Below are 16,874 nucleotides of genomic sequence, written 5' to 3' on the forward strand. Positions count from 1 at the left end.
AGGCTTGTCAGAATGAATTCTAATGTGCCACAAGACACTTTGCATACTCTTAAATATGCAAAATGTCTCTTGGCACCCTGGAATTCATCCTGACAAGCCTTTATATAGCTCTTATTTAAACTCCCACTTTATTTTTAGGGAACAGGTACTCAGAGGTACTCTTCCAGTGGAAGCCACAAAGGGCAGTGTTGATTGATTTGGTTCTTCCGTGGGGGGAAAATAAAGAAACACAAAACGAAAGAGCGATCAAAAGTGGAAGCTTGTTTAATATTGCTCTACCATCATCCTGAAAGGCATAATAATTTGAGTTACACATCTGAACTGATTGGAGTTACAGAATCATATCTCCTTTTTGCATTTAACAATATATACAATATAAAATAAATACATTTACACAAATGGACATTGGCTGGAGCACACAGTATGGTACACATCACAAAAATATACAATTGATTGCTTTACAGATGTGAAGCCCATCTATAGCTATAGACATGGTTTTATTATTATTAGTATTATTAGTATTCTTTTTACTACTGGCTATAATGCAACTCCTGGATTATTATAAGCAGTTTAATTTTTTTTTTTGTCCTTTTACGATCTTTGCACATAAGACTGCCATAAAATGTTTTCCTAGGCAGGTAAACAGAGACGCTTAAATAATTAAAATACAATCACCAACACCCATTTTCTCTTCTATAAGAAAAATAGCAGTTTTAAATTTTTTATATCTTTTATGTTATCATTTAAATGCAAAATAGTGGAATAAATACAACAATCTGATCTGATTGAAACACAAGTGTAACTGCAGGGAGTCACACAATCATATTGCTTTAAATAACAAACCGAAAAGAAGCAAAATTAAAATTAAAATCATGTGGCTAAAACATACACCTTTATAATTTCCCAAAACTTCACATTAAGTAAATGGTCTTGCTTGAAACTTGAAACAACTTACCTCAAGCGAGGTTTAAGGGGAGCATGTACCCTAAAGCTCCTACAGTTCTTTAGGCCTTCACGTTAGTCGTGTTTCCTATTTATATGATCCTTGTTTTACTTAAACTGAAAGCTAAACAATTGTACTTCCTTCTTTTGACATATCTCCATCTCAGGTTTTTAGTCAATTGGCTCTTTCTTCTGAAGCCCAAGTACTTTAATGTGATACAGTAAAAACAATGCATATATTGTATATATTTTTAGTTCTATATAATGTGGTTGAACAGTAGCAACTTAAACCCTGCACAGACTTCCTGGAAAATAATCTTTTGAAACACTTACATATATAAATAATCTTATAGAATCAGCACCTTTTTTTTTCCCAGGAGTTGGATTTTCTGTTGTTATTTTTAAAGGGATGTGCCAATTTCTGAACTCCTATCACAGCTATAAATTTCAAGTTATTGACCATCTGAATGAATTGCTAATGATGATTTATCTAGAATCATACTACAGTCACTTCTCTACAGAGAAACCACAATCTACAATATAGTCCCATATAGCTAATGATAGATACACAGTATTCCTAGCATGAGGCTGATGTAACATCAACCCAGGATATTTCGTTTAAAGCACACAAAGTAGCAATAGTTTTGGAAACGTGTCCGCACCAAAAAGTTTTGCAACAACACAGAGCGAGTTAATAACAACATCTGAGAGATGATTGAGTGGAAGCCATATATACAGCATTTAAAAATTAGACTTATCTATGTTATTGAAATATTCAAAGTTTTATTTCTAAGCTATACATTGGTATTCTATAATAAACCATTAAAGAAATGATTCCTTGTTTTGAAAATATTATTATGATTTCGATGTATATCTGTTCGTGATGAGTACGTGTCTGGAGTTTTGATCTCTTAATTCTTATTAGGAAGAACCTTATTACTGTTAAGGAATAGAATATACTACTTGTAGTCTCCTGAGGAATTGTACATCCAATATTGTCTCTAATTCTACCCTGTGTCTAAAAGCACACACCACAAGAATCCAAACACCACAAGAAGAACAAGACGACAATCTTAGAATGCAACATAAAGTTCCGAAAAGCACAGCAAACATGAAACATTGAAAAGCTGAACTACACTTCTTTTGTTTGTTAGGATTACAGTTTTAATTACATCTGTGTACATAGAATATGACTGTTCACATAGTACAGGGAGCAGCTACTAACACTGGTCCGTTGGGATAGCATTGGATGGAGGGTACTGTTTATTGGTTATTCAGCGACTCTAGATTTCGGGGGCGTCTAATTGATTGCTTCTTTAGATTACACCTCTTAACAGTCGGGAACCTGACTGACACTCTTGCTGTGACAAGACTGGTTGAAAAGCAGATACATTGGCTTTGCTCTTGGTAAAAATCTGCCGATTAATTTAAACAAACATCCCTAAATGATTCAACTCATATACATAGGTTTTAGAATTTGGTCAGACGTCTGTCGGCTTGGATGATTTGTTGTTGTTGTTGTTCAAATTCGGGCATTTGCCTTATTGCCTTTGAAATGAATACTGGCTCACAGCTCCTCGGGGACAAGGTTTGTAACTTTGCAAACAGGCAGTAACTCGTTCCTAACCACCGTGGCAGCTAGAAATCATATGGCAACTGTACCTCCCAGGTAGAGGTGACTCCTGAAATTCTACGGGCCTGGATTCCATGTGCAGCACGTACGTACGTGACTACGTGGAGTCACTGCAGGTGTAATCAAATCCTTTGTGCCGGTGAGCGTTTAGGTAAACCGGAGCTCATGGTAAGAAACTGATGCTTGGGACCAGACTGGCACACAACATAAATTGCATCCGTGATAATATGCACCTTCCCTTCAACTATTGCTTAAGTTAAATTCCCATATTAATAAATGGCTGAAAAGTGGTAAAGCTGGTACAAAAAAATCTCCATTGGTAAGAAGAAACAAAACATTTTTTTAAAAATCTTCCTTCAGGATTCATTTGTCCTTCATTGATTAGTGTTCATCATTGTTCAAAGCCAGCACACAATCGCAGTATTCGTATTCCTCTTTAGTATTGCATGAATGAATAAAGCTTAACCTATTCCCTGAAAAAGTTACATAGTAGCTAAACTAACAAATACCTGGAAGACTTGAAAAAACAATTAAGGAATCAGATGGCTATAACTGATCTAGATGGAAAAGCGATGACAAGCAGCAGCGTTCTTAAGTTGTCTAATTAGGGGCTGCTCCCATGAAATCTAATACTGCTCTCAGTCAATTCGTCGACATCGCACTGTACTGTAGGTGCAGTGGCTCTGTCTTTGATTCCTTAGTCACTGGGGACATTCTGGTTCACAATAAGTTCAGTGGCATCCATATTATGGATTTCCATCCTTTGGCAGGGCTGGCTTCCTATGCTCTTCCATTAGAGACCTCTTTGAAAAGTTCAGCAGCAGAAGGAAGGAAGAAAAAAAAAATTTCTTAACAACGAGAGCTATTTAAAATTGAGAAGGAAGGGAGGGAGGAACGAAGGGAAGAAAGAGAAGGAAATGAGAAATAGAGGAAACCAGGAATCAAAAGGAAGCCAAGAAATGGAGAGGAGGCATGACGAGGTGAGAAAAATAAAATAAAAGAGAGGGAGAGAAATAAGGAAAGGATGAGATCAGGTAGAAAGAAATTCGGCAGGGAGAGATGGAGAACTCTGAAAGCTGCTTCGGAGTCTTGCTGCTAAGTCATCAGTGCAGTCTTTGTTGATTTTTTATGGTGTTACACTAAACTCTAAGTTTCTTCGACATCACTCTTGGGTTTCTTTTCCCTTTTGCGGCGTGCAGGATAGGAAGGCCCAGGAAGCTTTTAGTCAGACCTTGGCCTCCAGCATTTCCAAAAAAAGTTTGTGCATGGGGACTTTGCCTTCTAGTTTGATGTTGTAGAAATGCTGCACGGCCTTGGTGGAGGTCTGCCTCAGCAGGGGCAGCGTCATCAGCATCTTGCCAGCCCTGCGAGGGTCTTCCATGTGCTGGCCGGCCTCATAATCCTGCAGGGCCTCGTGCAAGACATCCTGAAGCTTCTGGACGGCCTCCACGTCTTCTATGTGCATGGAGTCTGTATGACAAAGCAACAAACAGAAACAATACTGTTAGCAACAATGAAAACCTATGCACGTGACAGTTACCTAAGTTCCATGTGATCCTTGAAGGTCTCCAGCTCTAAACGGATTCGCTTAGAGCCTCACCTTTCCAAACTCCATTTTTTTTTTCTTTTGGTCTAAATTTCCCTACAGTAGATAACTTTCAATGTTGAATTAGAACATGGGAATTATTACGAAAGGTCCATTATTTAAAATGTGTATTGTTTTTTTGTTTTGTTTGTTTTCCTACTAACACTGAGCAAGAGAAGACGTTCTTTTAACAGATTCCAGTCTTGACTGTTTTATTCATTACCTCATTCATGAATTTATTCATTGATTCAACAATTAGGGAAGGCCATCTATTCAGTGTTGCTCTAAGTGCTGTGGAGGTGAAGTCCAAAATTCTGATCTGACCCTGAAAAAGCTCATGTTTCCCAAAAGGATGGAATAACATTGATGACCAGGATTTTCAGAATTCTTAAATCTTTCGTACATACACTGAATCTGACAGTGTTCAGTCATTGACTACACAGAAATCACAATAAAGTGAATGTCCTTTTTAGAATTTTTTGCGTACTATTATTCACAGCTCCTTAACAGATCCTTACATTGTCTGCCTCACTACTGAAGTACAAGTGAAGTCTGTAGATTAATGAGTTCTGAAATATTTTTCACATTTGTGAAGGCGAACTTTGCCCTCCAGTGACTAATTTAAAAATCTAATTTGATCAAGCAAGGAAAGGGTTAACAGGGTTGCCACAATTATTCTTGCGAGAAGTGTGAGATTGGGGAGAGGGGGATTAAAGTTACAGCTCTAGCTCTAAAACAGACACTTAATTATATACAAGTTTGAATCATTTAGCACGTTTTATTGATTCTGATGACAGTTTATCTGTTAATTACACATAATGGGGTCTTTGGGGGAATTCTGCATGTTTAATAATTCTACTTCTCTGAGAACGCAGAGCTCTAAGATATATGTAGTTAGCCTAATCTTTCATATAATTCAACTGTCAGGTCACATGCACAAAAAGAGAGACAAAATGAAATTTTAAATCAAGTAGCTAAACATATAATAAAATTATGGCAAAGTAATTAAATGACTGACTGCCATTATCAGAACTAATATATATTTTTAAAATTTCTTTGTATTGTGTTGAGTTTTTTTTTTCTTTTAGATCATCGTTTTGAATCATTTCACCATATCATTGGTGAATTGACCAGTATTTATATTAGGTGGGTAATGACACGTATTTCTGAAAGAGTTTTGAATAATCTGGAATACAACTGTTTATAAGTGTTTACTGCTCAAGACTTGATACCTGCCTGGAGGAGCCAAAAAAAGGAATTCTTCCAGGTTGAAATGTCGATCATGGTGCCCTGGAGTGAAACTCAAGGCTCCCCAACACATACCTTTGCCTTTCCCTATGGATTGTTTCTTTCTAGGTGTCTCTCCAATCTGGTTCCTGGATGGATGTCAATCCCATCCGCTTCCTATATGCCTTCTCTTTAACACAAGCACACATAATTTCCAAAGTCATCTAAGGGTTGGTAACATCAGTGACAAAAACAGTCACAGAGGTGACGACAACATGCTCTGATGTGCTTTCCTCTCTATGTTTGCACTTCCATGCTGTCTGGAGGGGAAGTGGTGAGCACAGACAACACACACGGTGCATGTTCAGGTACACAGAAGACTGACCTTGTACATTAAGGGAACTGACACAAGGTGGAGTTACCCAGCCTATCCTGGGACTAAAACTTAGCACTCTAAGTAAAAACAGAGGGCAATCAAGGGATGGGGAAAATAGGAATTGCATTCTTTACAGACAAAATCAAAACAAAATAACTATTTTTCAAGCAAACCAAAAAAAAAAAAAACCAGGAAAACAACAGCAGAATCAACATACTAAATATACCATGTATTAAGTACCTGTTTCGGGTGAGGCCCCTAATAGCACTTTATAAGCACAGCCGCATTTCATCTCCCAGCGGCCCTGCAAATTACATGGCGCTGGTAGTAAGGGTCACAATTAAGCTTAAACTCAGGTTTCTTTGAATCATAAGCACGCTTCCAGAATTTAACACTGACTGACATGATATTTCCTTTAAAAAAAAAAAAAAGAGTTGAAACTGTCCTCTGAGCTCATCTGGTTTAACCTTCCATCTTCATCAGGAATCTTCTCAACATTTCTAATGAAGACATTCCCAGTTTCATGCAGAGCCTTCCACTTGACAAGGAGCAGAACTCATGATTAGAAATGTCTCCATATTTTCCCCAAATCTGTCTCCAATTTTCAGCCTTTGGTCCTGGATCTAACTACTGGAACAATACAGGATACATCTCCTTCGTCTACAAAGCAGATCTCTAAACGCTGGAAGTCAGCAGCAGTCACCTCAGCCCCCACCCCAAGTCTTGCCGTCCCCACGACTCGTGCCCAGCAGAAGATATATTATAGGATGTCACAGGAAATGAGGCGAGAACAAATAGCAGAGAGAGACGCTCACAAACAGCAATTAAGACTTCAAACTATTCTTTAAAGGCTGTGATTTAGCTTGTGAGATTTAAAAATGATTTAATCAAATTACTATGATAATTTAACTTCCCATTTACAGAAAAGATTCTAACTCATTTTAGCTTTCCCCATTCTCCGATCGGCTAATACTTTAAATGCAAACTCACTAAATCTGAACTATTTAATGAGACCATGATTCAGCTGGCAGACTGCTGAAGAAAATATTAATCTCCATTAGAGAGCCCAGTTCAAGTTCTGACTCTGTGGCTGTAACCTCTGTTTTGTTCTTTGGGCAAAACTTACACATCGGTGCCAGGCTCAACAGAACTGGCATTAAATGGCGTACTCATTTAGCTTTGGTGGTTGCTGGTGGTTTCTTTTTAACTTTATATTTTAAAGGCAACAGTCCCAGTATTTGTGCTGATGGGAACCAACTAAACTTAATAATGCAAATCATAGGTTTATGAACTAACTAGAAAGGGTAAGGGTATAACTTTTAAAATTCTGGGTAAGTTGTTAAAAAAAAACAAACAAATAGCCTGAGCCCAAGCCCAGACCTATTAAATCAGAAAACTGAGGCTGGATCAGCACATCAGTATTTTTTTTTTAATTGAGGTGATTTAAAGCCATGATTGAGAACTATTGAGCTAGACAATAAAACAACCATGCTATTTTAAGATAATCGAGATTTCAAAAGATAACCAGAATTCAAATGATGCATATATTAAGTTTCACCACCTAATAATAAATGAGTACCCATCTGTTAACTTCTACTCTTTTACTGTGTGAAGTGGAATCATAAAGGAACGTGTCTCATTCAGGTCATTTACTTCGGGAAGGTAGCTAGATAGCCTTCTACCGAGAGCTGCAAAATTCAGTGAGGCTTACAGTCGTTGCAAAGAAGGTTTTCTTTGGATACCTTACTTGGAGTAAAACACTGCCCTTCTCAGAGTAAACATATTAATTATTGTGGGCATAGGCTGAGCTCCTCCAAATGCCCATGTTCCACTTGGGAACTGTCTTTAGGACTCATTTTTAGCAATAGTTTCTCAATCGTGCTAAATCTCACTTTGAGGGTGAGATCAAATATTAGAAATAAAGTCTATTCAGAGTCATGTGTAGTACATAACATAAACCAACATTTCGAATAACTCTTTCTGTGGAACACAGACATTGATTTTCGTTAGTGTCTGTAAGTTCCTACATGAAGAAGGGTGGGAAGGGTGGAACCAATGTGACCCTCCAGTTACTAAAGGAATGAAACCCAGGATGATGGAAAAGACCGAGAAGTAAGCAAATTCTCTAAAAGAGAATTGTGTCACAAAAATATTACATGCAGTATATAAGGAATCTAACAGAGTAATCCTCTGGGTTGCACAGAGCTGGGGTACTGGTCAAATGCCATGGAAAAGAGGCTCCTGATTAACGTGGGTAGTTGGCCCTACATGTTGACAACATGGTGCCAATCCTAAAGTTTAGATTAAAAATAGCTAAACTGGATTCTAGGAAGATGGCAGTGGCGGCAGGAAAAGAATCTCTCTTAATTTATGTAAACATCAAGAGCAGATAGACAGCACAACTAAAAACCACTGATTCCACTCACACAAAAACTAAGTGACACGGTATCCCCGAGACACATATATATACACTATCAGGATTACTGTGTTCCTACCTCCATCCACTGAAGAAGCCTAGGAAGAATGGCCAACCTGGGATTGCGGTAATAAGTAACGAACAAACTAGCACCCAGGTTGCAGTTAGATTCCAGGCCCTGGTCAGGAAATGTTTAAGATGAGTACAGAACATCCTGCCAAGTAGAAGAAAGGCATTATCTAAACCCCTAAGTCATTCAGGAACATTCCAGAAGGTAACCTGAAGACTGACCCAAAGTGGGGTCTGAAAAACACTAGAGAAAATTGACACCTGTGACCCAAGGTAACTGCCCCCAAATGGAACAATTTCAGCGTCAAAAAGTATTATAATTACAATGGATTGAAATCCATTGAATATGTTTAAATACATGTGTTTATAATGACATTAAAAGAAAAAAAAAAGAGGGCACCAATCCCTCATCTTGAAAACTGGTGAAGAAACAGGAAGAATCAAGCATTTATCCCATTTTTGCTATACAAATTTTATCACTGGAGAACAAGTAAGGATGACTGAAAACATCACTTTACATAAACACCCCAGCTGCTGAGTGAAAAAAGAAATAATAGAATTACAAATCACCATTTCTGCAACCCCTAGTGATGAATGGATTTGGGCAATGAGAGGTAACAGCCTCCATGATCATAAAAACAGAGACCACCAGACATTACGTGCCGCCCAAGGCGTACACAGCACCCACGGGTGCCACAGGGATTGAACCCGAGTCTGATTCAGTCTCTGATCCCAGATGCCAATTCACACAAATTGCCAAGGGCAGAGGAGCACGGTGAGCTGCACCCAGTACATGCAATCTGCAAAGTCCACACAGACGGACGTGATCAATAGATACATTATAAGAAAGAAGAAAAAAAATGAAAGAACTTTTAAAGGAGACTTCAAATCCCATAAGGAAAAAAAAAATATGTATGAATGGACAAGACTAACTTTCATGTCTGGGGATATACATTTAGAAATAAAACCATCAGGAAAGACAAGGAAGTGATGACTATAAAAGTCAGGACAGGACAGCGGTTACTTTGGTGGGAGGCGAGGGGCTTGAGACACAGATAAGACACCTGCACGGGTTCCCGGGAAACCTCGCCAAGTTTCATTTCTTCACCTTGCTTACATATCCACTGTGGTGGGCTGGAAAACGGGCCTTCGGTGAAATCAAAAGTGTCCTTCTAAGAGGGAGGGAAGGAAGAAAAAGCCAATGTCACCTCGGGAGCAACAGGCTGCCCTGCTCATTTTGAAGATGGAGGGAGGTGCCATAAGCCACAGAATGCAAGGAACACTGCTAGAGAAGCTGGAAAGGCAAATAAACAGTCCCCCGAGGGCCTCCGCAGGGGCTGCGGCCGTGCTGACACCTTGTCGTGAACCTAGTGAGACCGATGATGGACTCCCTACCTCCAGAAATGGAAGAGAATCAATATGCATCGTTGAAAGAAAACCAAGTTTTGGTAATTTGGTAGAGCAGTCATAGAAAACGTACATATTAAGCAATACATGTGTTTCTTTGTGTTTTGTTTTTCGTCTGTGTTTTATTTCACATCAAAATAGTGAAGGAGATAGGGAGGGAGGGAGAAACTTCTGATGGACTGGTCCCTTCTAGAAAGTAGTGAGTCAAGGAGAGAGAATCCCCATCCAGACTCTAGAAAACACTTGGCAAGAATACCAAGGAAGCTGTGCACATATCAAAGTAGGGAGTTGGATCAAAAATCTGCCCGGTCTCTCCTAACCTAGGGAAGGTATAATTCTAATATTAAAAAGAGTACTAATGATTCTGATTTTGTGCTTAACCATGGTGAGAAGAACTGAACTCTGAGTTTACAGCTTTCCATCAACACACACTTATTTTGGGGGCAGGAAAGCCGTTTTCCTCACTTCTTGCTCTGGCTATTGAGCCAGCCTTCTGTGTATGTGCATTTACACCAGACACACAAATCACTCTTCTGCAGAATTTACATAAAAGGTTGAACCACAGAAAGACCCTGTGGCCCGTATTTTCTTTCCCCCAGGCATCCGTCACAAATCCCAAATTATTGTTAGCATTGTTATGTTTACCTGGCATAATGCGATTTCCCAGCTAGGCCTTTTCTACCTCCCTATAAGTACTCAAGGGCTTCTCACGCCCTCCAGTATCTTACACTCTTCTTCTAGGAGCTTTCTAACTCCTTTTACTAGAAGTGATACAGACAATTATACTCGATAAGCGACTGTTGATACCACCTTGAGTGGTAAATATGTCAACCTTCCACAACATCAGAAATGATTTGTGCCACGCTAATGACTTTTTGTAACCGCACGTACCTCCTTAGAAGTAATGCAATTGCTAAGTAGTTTATACGCTTATTATGTAGGTTGGAAGCATAGATATACTTGAAGCAAATCTTTCCTATACTATGCCCCATGATAAGAAACATTGAAGAACCAGGATTTACTTTTTATGTACAAATTTGAACTATCATAATTTGTATCAAATGGAAGGGTTGCATTAAACTTAAAAAACAACCTTAATATATCAATTTAAATAAATTACCCAAATAGTGAGGGCAGATTTGAGCAAAAACCAAAGAAAAGCAGACTAGGAGATGGAAAGGCAGTTTCGATTTCTTATTTACCTGATAGTGTTAATTATGGTTTGGTCTGGGTAGAAGTCGAGAATAAATATCAACCTGACACAAAAGACCTACCCATATTTATTTCTTAAAATATACTATAATATGGTAAACATCTTGTTTCCAATTACTGGCATGTTTCTGGGTGGTGGTATACCACTAGAACACCAAGAAGACAGCAAGATAAAGGAAGTGGGCACAAAATTCTAGTAAACTACATTAAAAATACCAATTGAGGTTGGCAGATGTGAAATTGCAATGACTAAAGTCTTCTGCATGGACACTTTTAAAGGCATGGCATATACTTATTTGTGGAATAGAAATAGCTTATTGAGAGCAAGGGACAGGCGGTCCAACCCTCTGCCTCAAAGTAGCTATACATCTCTTATCAGCTCACTTCAATTACCTGTAAAATGGCATTGGACATATCCACCTCACAGACACAGTTTGGAAATCAAATGAGATTCCCAAGAGACGGCTAAAAATACAATTAAATAAATAAGTAAATAAATAAATAAAATATAAAAATTTTTCAAAAGTCTCCGGAAAGATTCTAAAAAAAGGATACTCTCTTGACCAATAGCTACAACAATCTCCCGAATATTGAGTCAGCCAATTTAGTCAAAGTCTCAGTAAAACTGTGTGAGGGTCCCCTTTTGTAGATTCTAAAGAACTGAAAAGGTTTTTCATTTTTACACCAGGTGTTCAGATGTTACTATTTCTACACTTTGAATTCATCACAAATACACACCACACACCAAATATATGAGCAAACGTACTGCCCTCACTGAAAAGTGACTGGCACAAAAATTTTAGGCCAGTTATGCTATAGTAGATATTATTTCATTTACCCACCTTGTTATACAGAGAAGAAAACAGTTACATGGCTAAACCACGCATTTGCAAATTAGATGAAATTTAGAATTGAAGAGTAGAAAAAAATCTCTCTTCTTAAGTAAAATGTGTGTGTGTGTGTGTGTGTGTGTGTATACACAGTATATAAACAGATACATAGTATATTTGTGATATTAATATTTCATCAGGGAAAACATTTAAAAGACTATCTAAAAGGTTATAATGAAAAAAGACTGAGAAACACTAGTCCAAACCTATATGAAAGTCCAAATTTTCTGATTATATATGCCTCCCCATTGCAGTCTCCTACAGGAATCATAAATTTCCTATCCTTGAAATTCCACCACAATTCTCAACATTCACCATTTGTCCTCAAGAACAAAATATTGTCATGAGGTGGTTATGATTACTTATGAATTAAAATTGATGACCAAAACATTACCTGCAGCTTTTATCAATAGATGCTATTATTCCAGAAGTACTGCGTGGAAGTAAAACCCTAAACTGCTTTAATCTTCCACTATATAAAAATGAGTATATTACCTTGGGGCCAGTGATAATAGCTCCAAACAAATTCTTAGACATAAGAATCAATAGGACCAATCGAGAGAATAGAATTGCATGACATAATCCTACCCCAAATGCTTGTAGTCATATTTCCTTGTATTTTCCAATAAAAACATAAAATTAATTACAGATTCATAGGATTCCCCATATGGAAAAAAAAATCTAGGGATCCATCTATGCTTTTGATGTGCACATGAGAAAACTGGAGCCTAACAATTACAATGGTTCAAACGGTGACCTAGATGTTCCATTTTAAATTTGATCCCACAAAGATGTATCAGGGATACAGCCATTGCTCAAGAGGTTGTTGGCGCTCAGAAATAAGAGACTATGTAGTTTAAGTGAGTTTCCTTACCTTCAAAAATAACTGGAGCAATTATTTAGGGTTTCCAAAAATTTGAATGTAAGAAATACAATATTAGGTTTAATATCTGTGTGTGTATATTTATATTTATATTTATATATTTATATATACATAATTTTATATATCTCATATAGCTGGAGATAGATAAGGTTTATATTTCCACTGGTGCTTTGGTATTATAAGTATTCCCGAATTCCGATATGACAGAAACATAGCTACAAAAAATATGACAGCCATTATCAGGAAGCCAATTCCCTGTTTCCCAAGCATAAGCACAACATTTATAATTGGATTTTTTTTCAGATGTTTAAAATAAGCTGAAATTTAGATTAATGAGACAATGGCTGTTAACACCTAAACTATACAGAGAATGCTAAGAGACCTATAAATAGAGCTGAAATAATTGTTCTTTTTTGCTTTTGTTTTCTCTGTGCATAAAAAGTCACTTATGTTGACCCAAAATTTGGAAATACTAAAAGAAGACCTATGAGCTCTTTAGGGTGTCTGAAAATTATTAAAGCATTTTCATATTGATGTATTTATGAGCAACTTAAGAATCACTGGATCTAGGCAAGATCGAATCTACAACTTTATCACTGTCCTCCAAATAATGGTAAGAAACAGAATGAGATGGCTTCATATTGACAGTATCAAAGAAAATGATTTTCTGAGTAATTTATCCCACAATAAAATGGTGGGGCTCACAGGTTGGGTGGGTAAGAGAAAGGCCATATTTGTACAACACAGGGGAGGTGGCACAACTTAGAATATTAAAAAGGTCCTCATAGTATTTAGTAATCATTTCTCATTTATTATGGACGCTGATTCAATTCATTTTTCTTGGTATTCAGAGGCTCAAGGACTGTTAAAATAACTTGCAGAAAATTTGTGTTTTACATGAAGAAATTTTCTGAGAAAAAGTAATACTAAATACTATGGTACAGAAAACAGGGAGGGCTTGTTAACTATTTCTGGCTTTACCCAAGAAAAATTAACTAGTTCTTTAAATACTCTCTGATCCCTACTCACTGCTTTAAAGTAGGTCACCCCTCCCCCTAACAGAAGAGTACGTGGGATTCGAATATTTATCAAAATATTAATGATTATACTTCCAAACAGCAGAGACAGAAATGCTGCTACTAATTAATTCAAGGCACTCTAAATTGTAACCGATAGCCAGGAAGTGAGCATCTAACATCTAAAACTACACAATTTTAGCAATTTGGATGATAAAATTTTAGCAGTGCTCAGTATTTATGATTAGTTAATAATAATAAAAAAAAAGCAATCTGAAACAGAAAAGATATGAAACATGGTTGGTGTCCTTTATCAATAATTAACCATGTAAATGTTTTAAATTTGAATTACTGTATGATTACCAAATACAAATTCTTCCCCAAATCTTTCATCTAATTATGAGAGATGCTTTAATGTGAAGTCTGTGCAAACTAATAAATCCTCAGAAAAGTTCGATCCCATCTCCCACTTTGGTTTTCTGGGGAGCAGGACAAGGTGTTCGTGAGGGTTTGTAACAACAAGGCCATGTGTCATCCTGAGTCATATTTTACAGTTTCACGGGAGTAGGAGAAGCGAAGTAAATGGCGGGGTAAGGAAGAAGGGTAATTTCACACAATTAAAAGTCGGAAAAGCTAACCTCCATTAAAAAGACAAATAGGAAAAGTACAACTTATGGTTGAAAACCATTTCCCTCCTATCCGTCCAAGGATGCATGCATCAATATTGTAGATGAACTGTTAATTACAAAATCAATTAAAAATTATTTCTAAAAACAGTCACGCATCCCTGGCTCTCATGGGGGCAATTTGGGCAGAAGGTCTCATCTCACTAGGACTGCGCCAAATCACAACGTCGTCATCCACAACTAAGCAAAAGCAATCTGGTTTTTCATTTTTCAGCGCGGCTGAGCCCAGCCTGAGATTGATCGTCACATATGGCCCCAGAAAACAAACTGTCAATACCTTGAATGCTGCAGAATTTGAACAAATAGCCGTCCGCCCATTCAAGCCACTCATTGCACCCCTTTAACAGATTTTATTGACAGTTTCCTTCTTGTAATTAAAGGGAAAACTACTGGCCGGCAACCAAGATAAAGTTCAAAGATAGGGTCAAAACAAAAGCAGATGGAGGGGCACGGTGTGACTGTCAATGGCAGTAGCATCAGAGCATGTTATTGACACGCAGGTATCTAATGATCGGCACGTCATTAAGGAGGGATCTATCCATAACTTGATGCAAATGCTGAAACAGACTTAAGACCACAATAAAGCATGCGGAGAGGCACAAAGGGGAAAACAACAAAGCGCCAACGATTTTTACTTATCAGAGGTTGCTCCCTATTTTAGTACGTTTCAGTTCAAATGTAAAGACTGTTTATTCCCATAATTCTGAAGCCTGACTGCCTAAGTAATACCTCTGAGGGAACTACTCCCTCAGCAGACTCTGACTTCTAGAGAATTCCAGAAGGTAAGAAAACAGAGCATTCTTTGATAACCAAAATTAAAAACAGCACTAAACATAGTTTGCCAGTTACAACATTTGCATGTTTTTGAGGGGGAAAATGGTTTGTGTGTGTTTGTAATTCATTTTCTTTTTCACTTGTGCACACAAGACAATGGAGGTAATTCTGCCCAGAGAAAATCCATTTACACTACAAATTTGTAAATGCACTAGGTGTAAAAGTTCCCCAGCTTTCAATAGGCCAATACAATAGAAATAATCCCCTTTAAGTTGATTTTTCTTATTTCTAACTTCTCACTAGAAAGCTATAATGATTCTAATTTTGCTGATTCTTATGGAATTTTCAACTAGGTCTAGCAAATCTCTGAAGAAGTTAAGGGAAAGGGTGAAAAGTGACACATTAGAAAATGTAACAGCAACCATGTCAATATGCCAACCTGAATTAGCAAGAGCGATCGCTTTGAGGGTGACAAATTCTTCTTTCTCCAGCTTCATGCTTTTGTATTTCTTTACCAGCTGCAGGATGGCATTATTGAGGTCAAGAAGGCCGGCTAATTTGGACTGGTCTTCATCCATTATATAATCGTCTGCATAGACAAGTTCATCCTCAAATGAAAGAGATCGGTATACGACACCCAGGATCAAAATTTCCATCCACGCACTCTGCAGGAGGCTCATCTGGTCCGCCAGGGACAGTGTGGAGAAGCCTGCATGGGAAGAAGGGCAGATCGAGTTACTCTAAAGCCATCATTTCATAATGCAACATTAGCCTCCTATGGTGGTCGGCCTCTGCGCCTGTGCCCAAAATTATGCTGAGCTTCGAAGAGATGCTCTTAAGTGTTCCCTTGATCATTGTGTGAGTGGCAGAGCAAAAGCCACAAGCCAGCTTCAATTTGGTGGTGTTGCCTCTAGGTTTCCTAGACACAGATGAGGGGCATGCAGTAAAGGAGTGGTTTGGTTTCTTTTGCTTGAGAAGAAAATACCGTGTAATTTTTCTGGCTGAAGTCCTAATGACTGTCTTACAGGAAGTCAGATTTTAAACCTCATCTCTAAAAACTACTATTCATAAAGTTTTTACGAATAACGTACAAGTTTTTTAAAAGCAACAATAAAAAACATACAGGAAAACACATGATTTAGGTCAGACAGCAGAGCGGAATGTGGAAACATTTCTCTATAATAAAGCACCATGAATGATAAGTAGGCTTCTACCCAAAACAGCCTTTCTAATTGGATATTTGTCCCCACTGATATTTAACATGAATTCCTTTCTAAAGCTGTATTGGTGTAAAAGAGAATAGGCTACTTACCATCCGAGCCTCCTCCTCAAGTAGAATAGCAAGTTTATTCTTGGGATTAAGATCCAGTTATTTAAAAAGTTAAATATGGAGGCAGTGGGGTTTGGTGGGTAGGATACAAACAGGGCTTGAGCCTGAATTTAAAGTTTGGCCGCACTGAGCTACTTACTGGCTGTTTCACTTTGAGCAAGACAATTTAATTGTTCCTTAATTTTTGTTTTCGAGGAAAAAAAAATATATATATATATATATAATTCAACAAAACATGTATTTGTAAAATGCATTCAATAAGTGTAGCTATACTGTATATTATTTTTATCTCAAGTATCTGGATGACTGCTTCCATTATTTACTAAAAATCTGGTCTGCACTCAGGTATACAGGCTTACAGTCCCCTCTGAGCTTGGGAAAACATATGCAAATATATATATATATATATATATATATATATATATATA

General features: G+C 37.6%; 1 protein-coding gene across 14 annotated transcripts in view; it reads right to left on the bottom strand.

Annotated features, from left to right (window-relative positions):
• Nucleotides 1-241: 241 nt before the first annotated feature.
• The window catches only part of ESRRG (estrogen related receptor gamma), a 581,699-nt gene continuing 565,066 nt past the window's right edge, over nt 242-16,874 (bottom strand). For all 14 annotated transcript variants that reach the window (XM_019639644.1, XM_019639646.1, XM_019639650.1 and 11 more), the window contains 2 exons: nt 15,556-15,825; nt 242-4,045 (listed from right to left, as the gene is read on the bottom strand). In XM_019639644.1, the coding sequence (XP_019495189.1) occupies nt 3,801-4,045; nt 15,556-15,825 (515 nt within the window). In that variant the 3' untranslated portion in view covers nt 242-3,800. The remainder of the gene's footprint in view (nt 4,046-15,555; nt 15,826-16,874) is intronic.

This window comes from Hipposideros armiger, unplaced genomic scaffold (genome assembly GCF_001890085.2).
Source record: "Hipposideros armiger isolate ML-2016 unplaced genomic scaffold, ASM189008v1 scaffold_45, whole genome shotgun sequence".
NCBI classification, from domain to species: domain Eukaryota; kingdom Metazoa; phylum Chordata; class Mammalia; order Chiroptera; family Hipposideridae; genus Hipposideros; species Hipposideros armiger.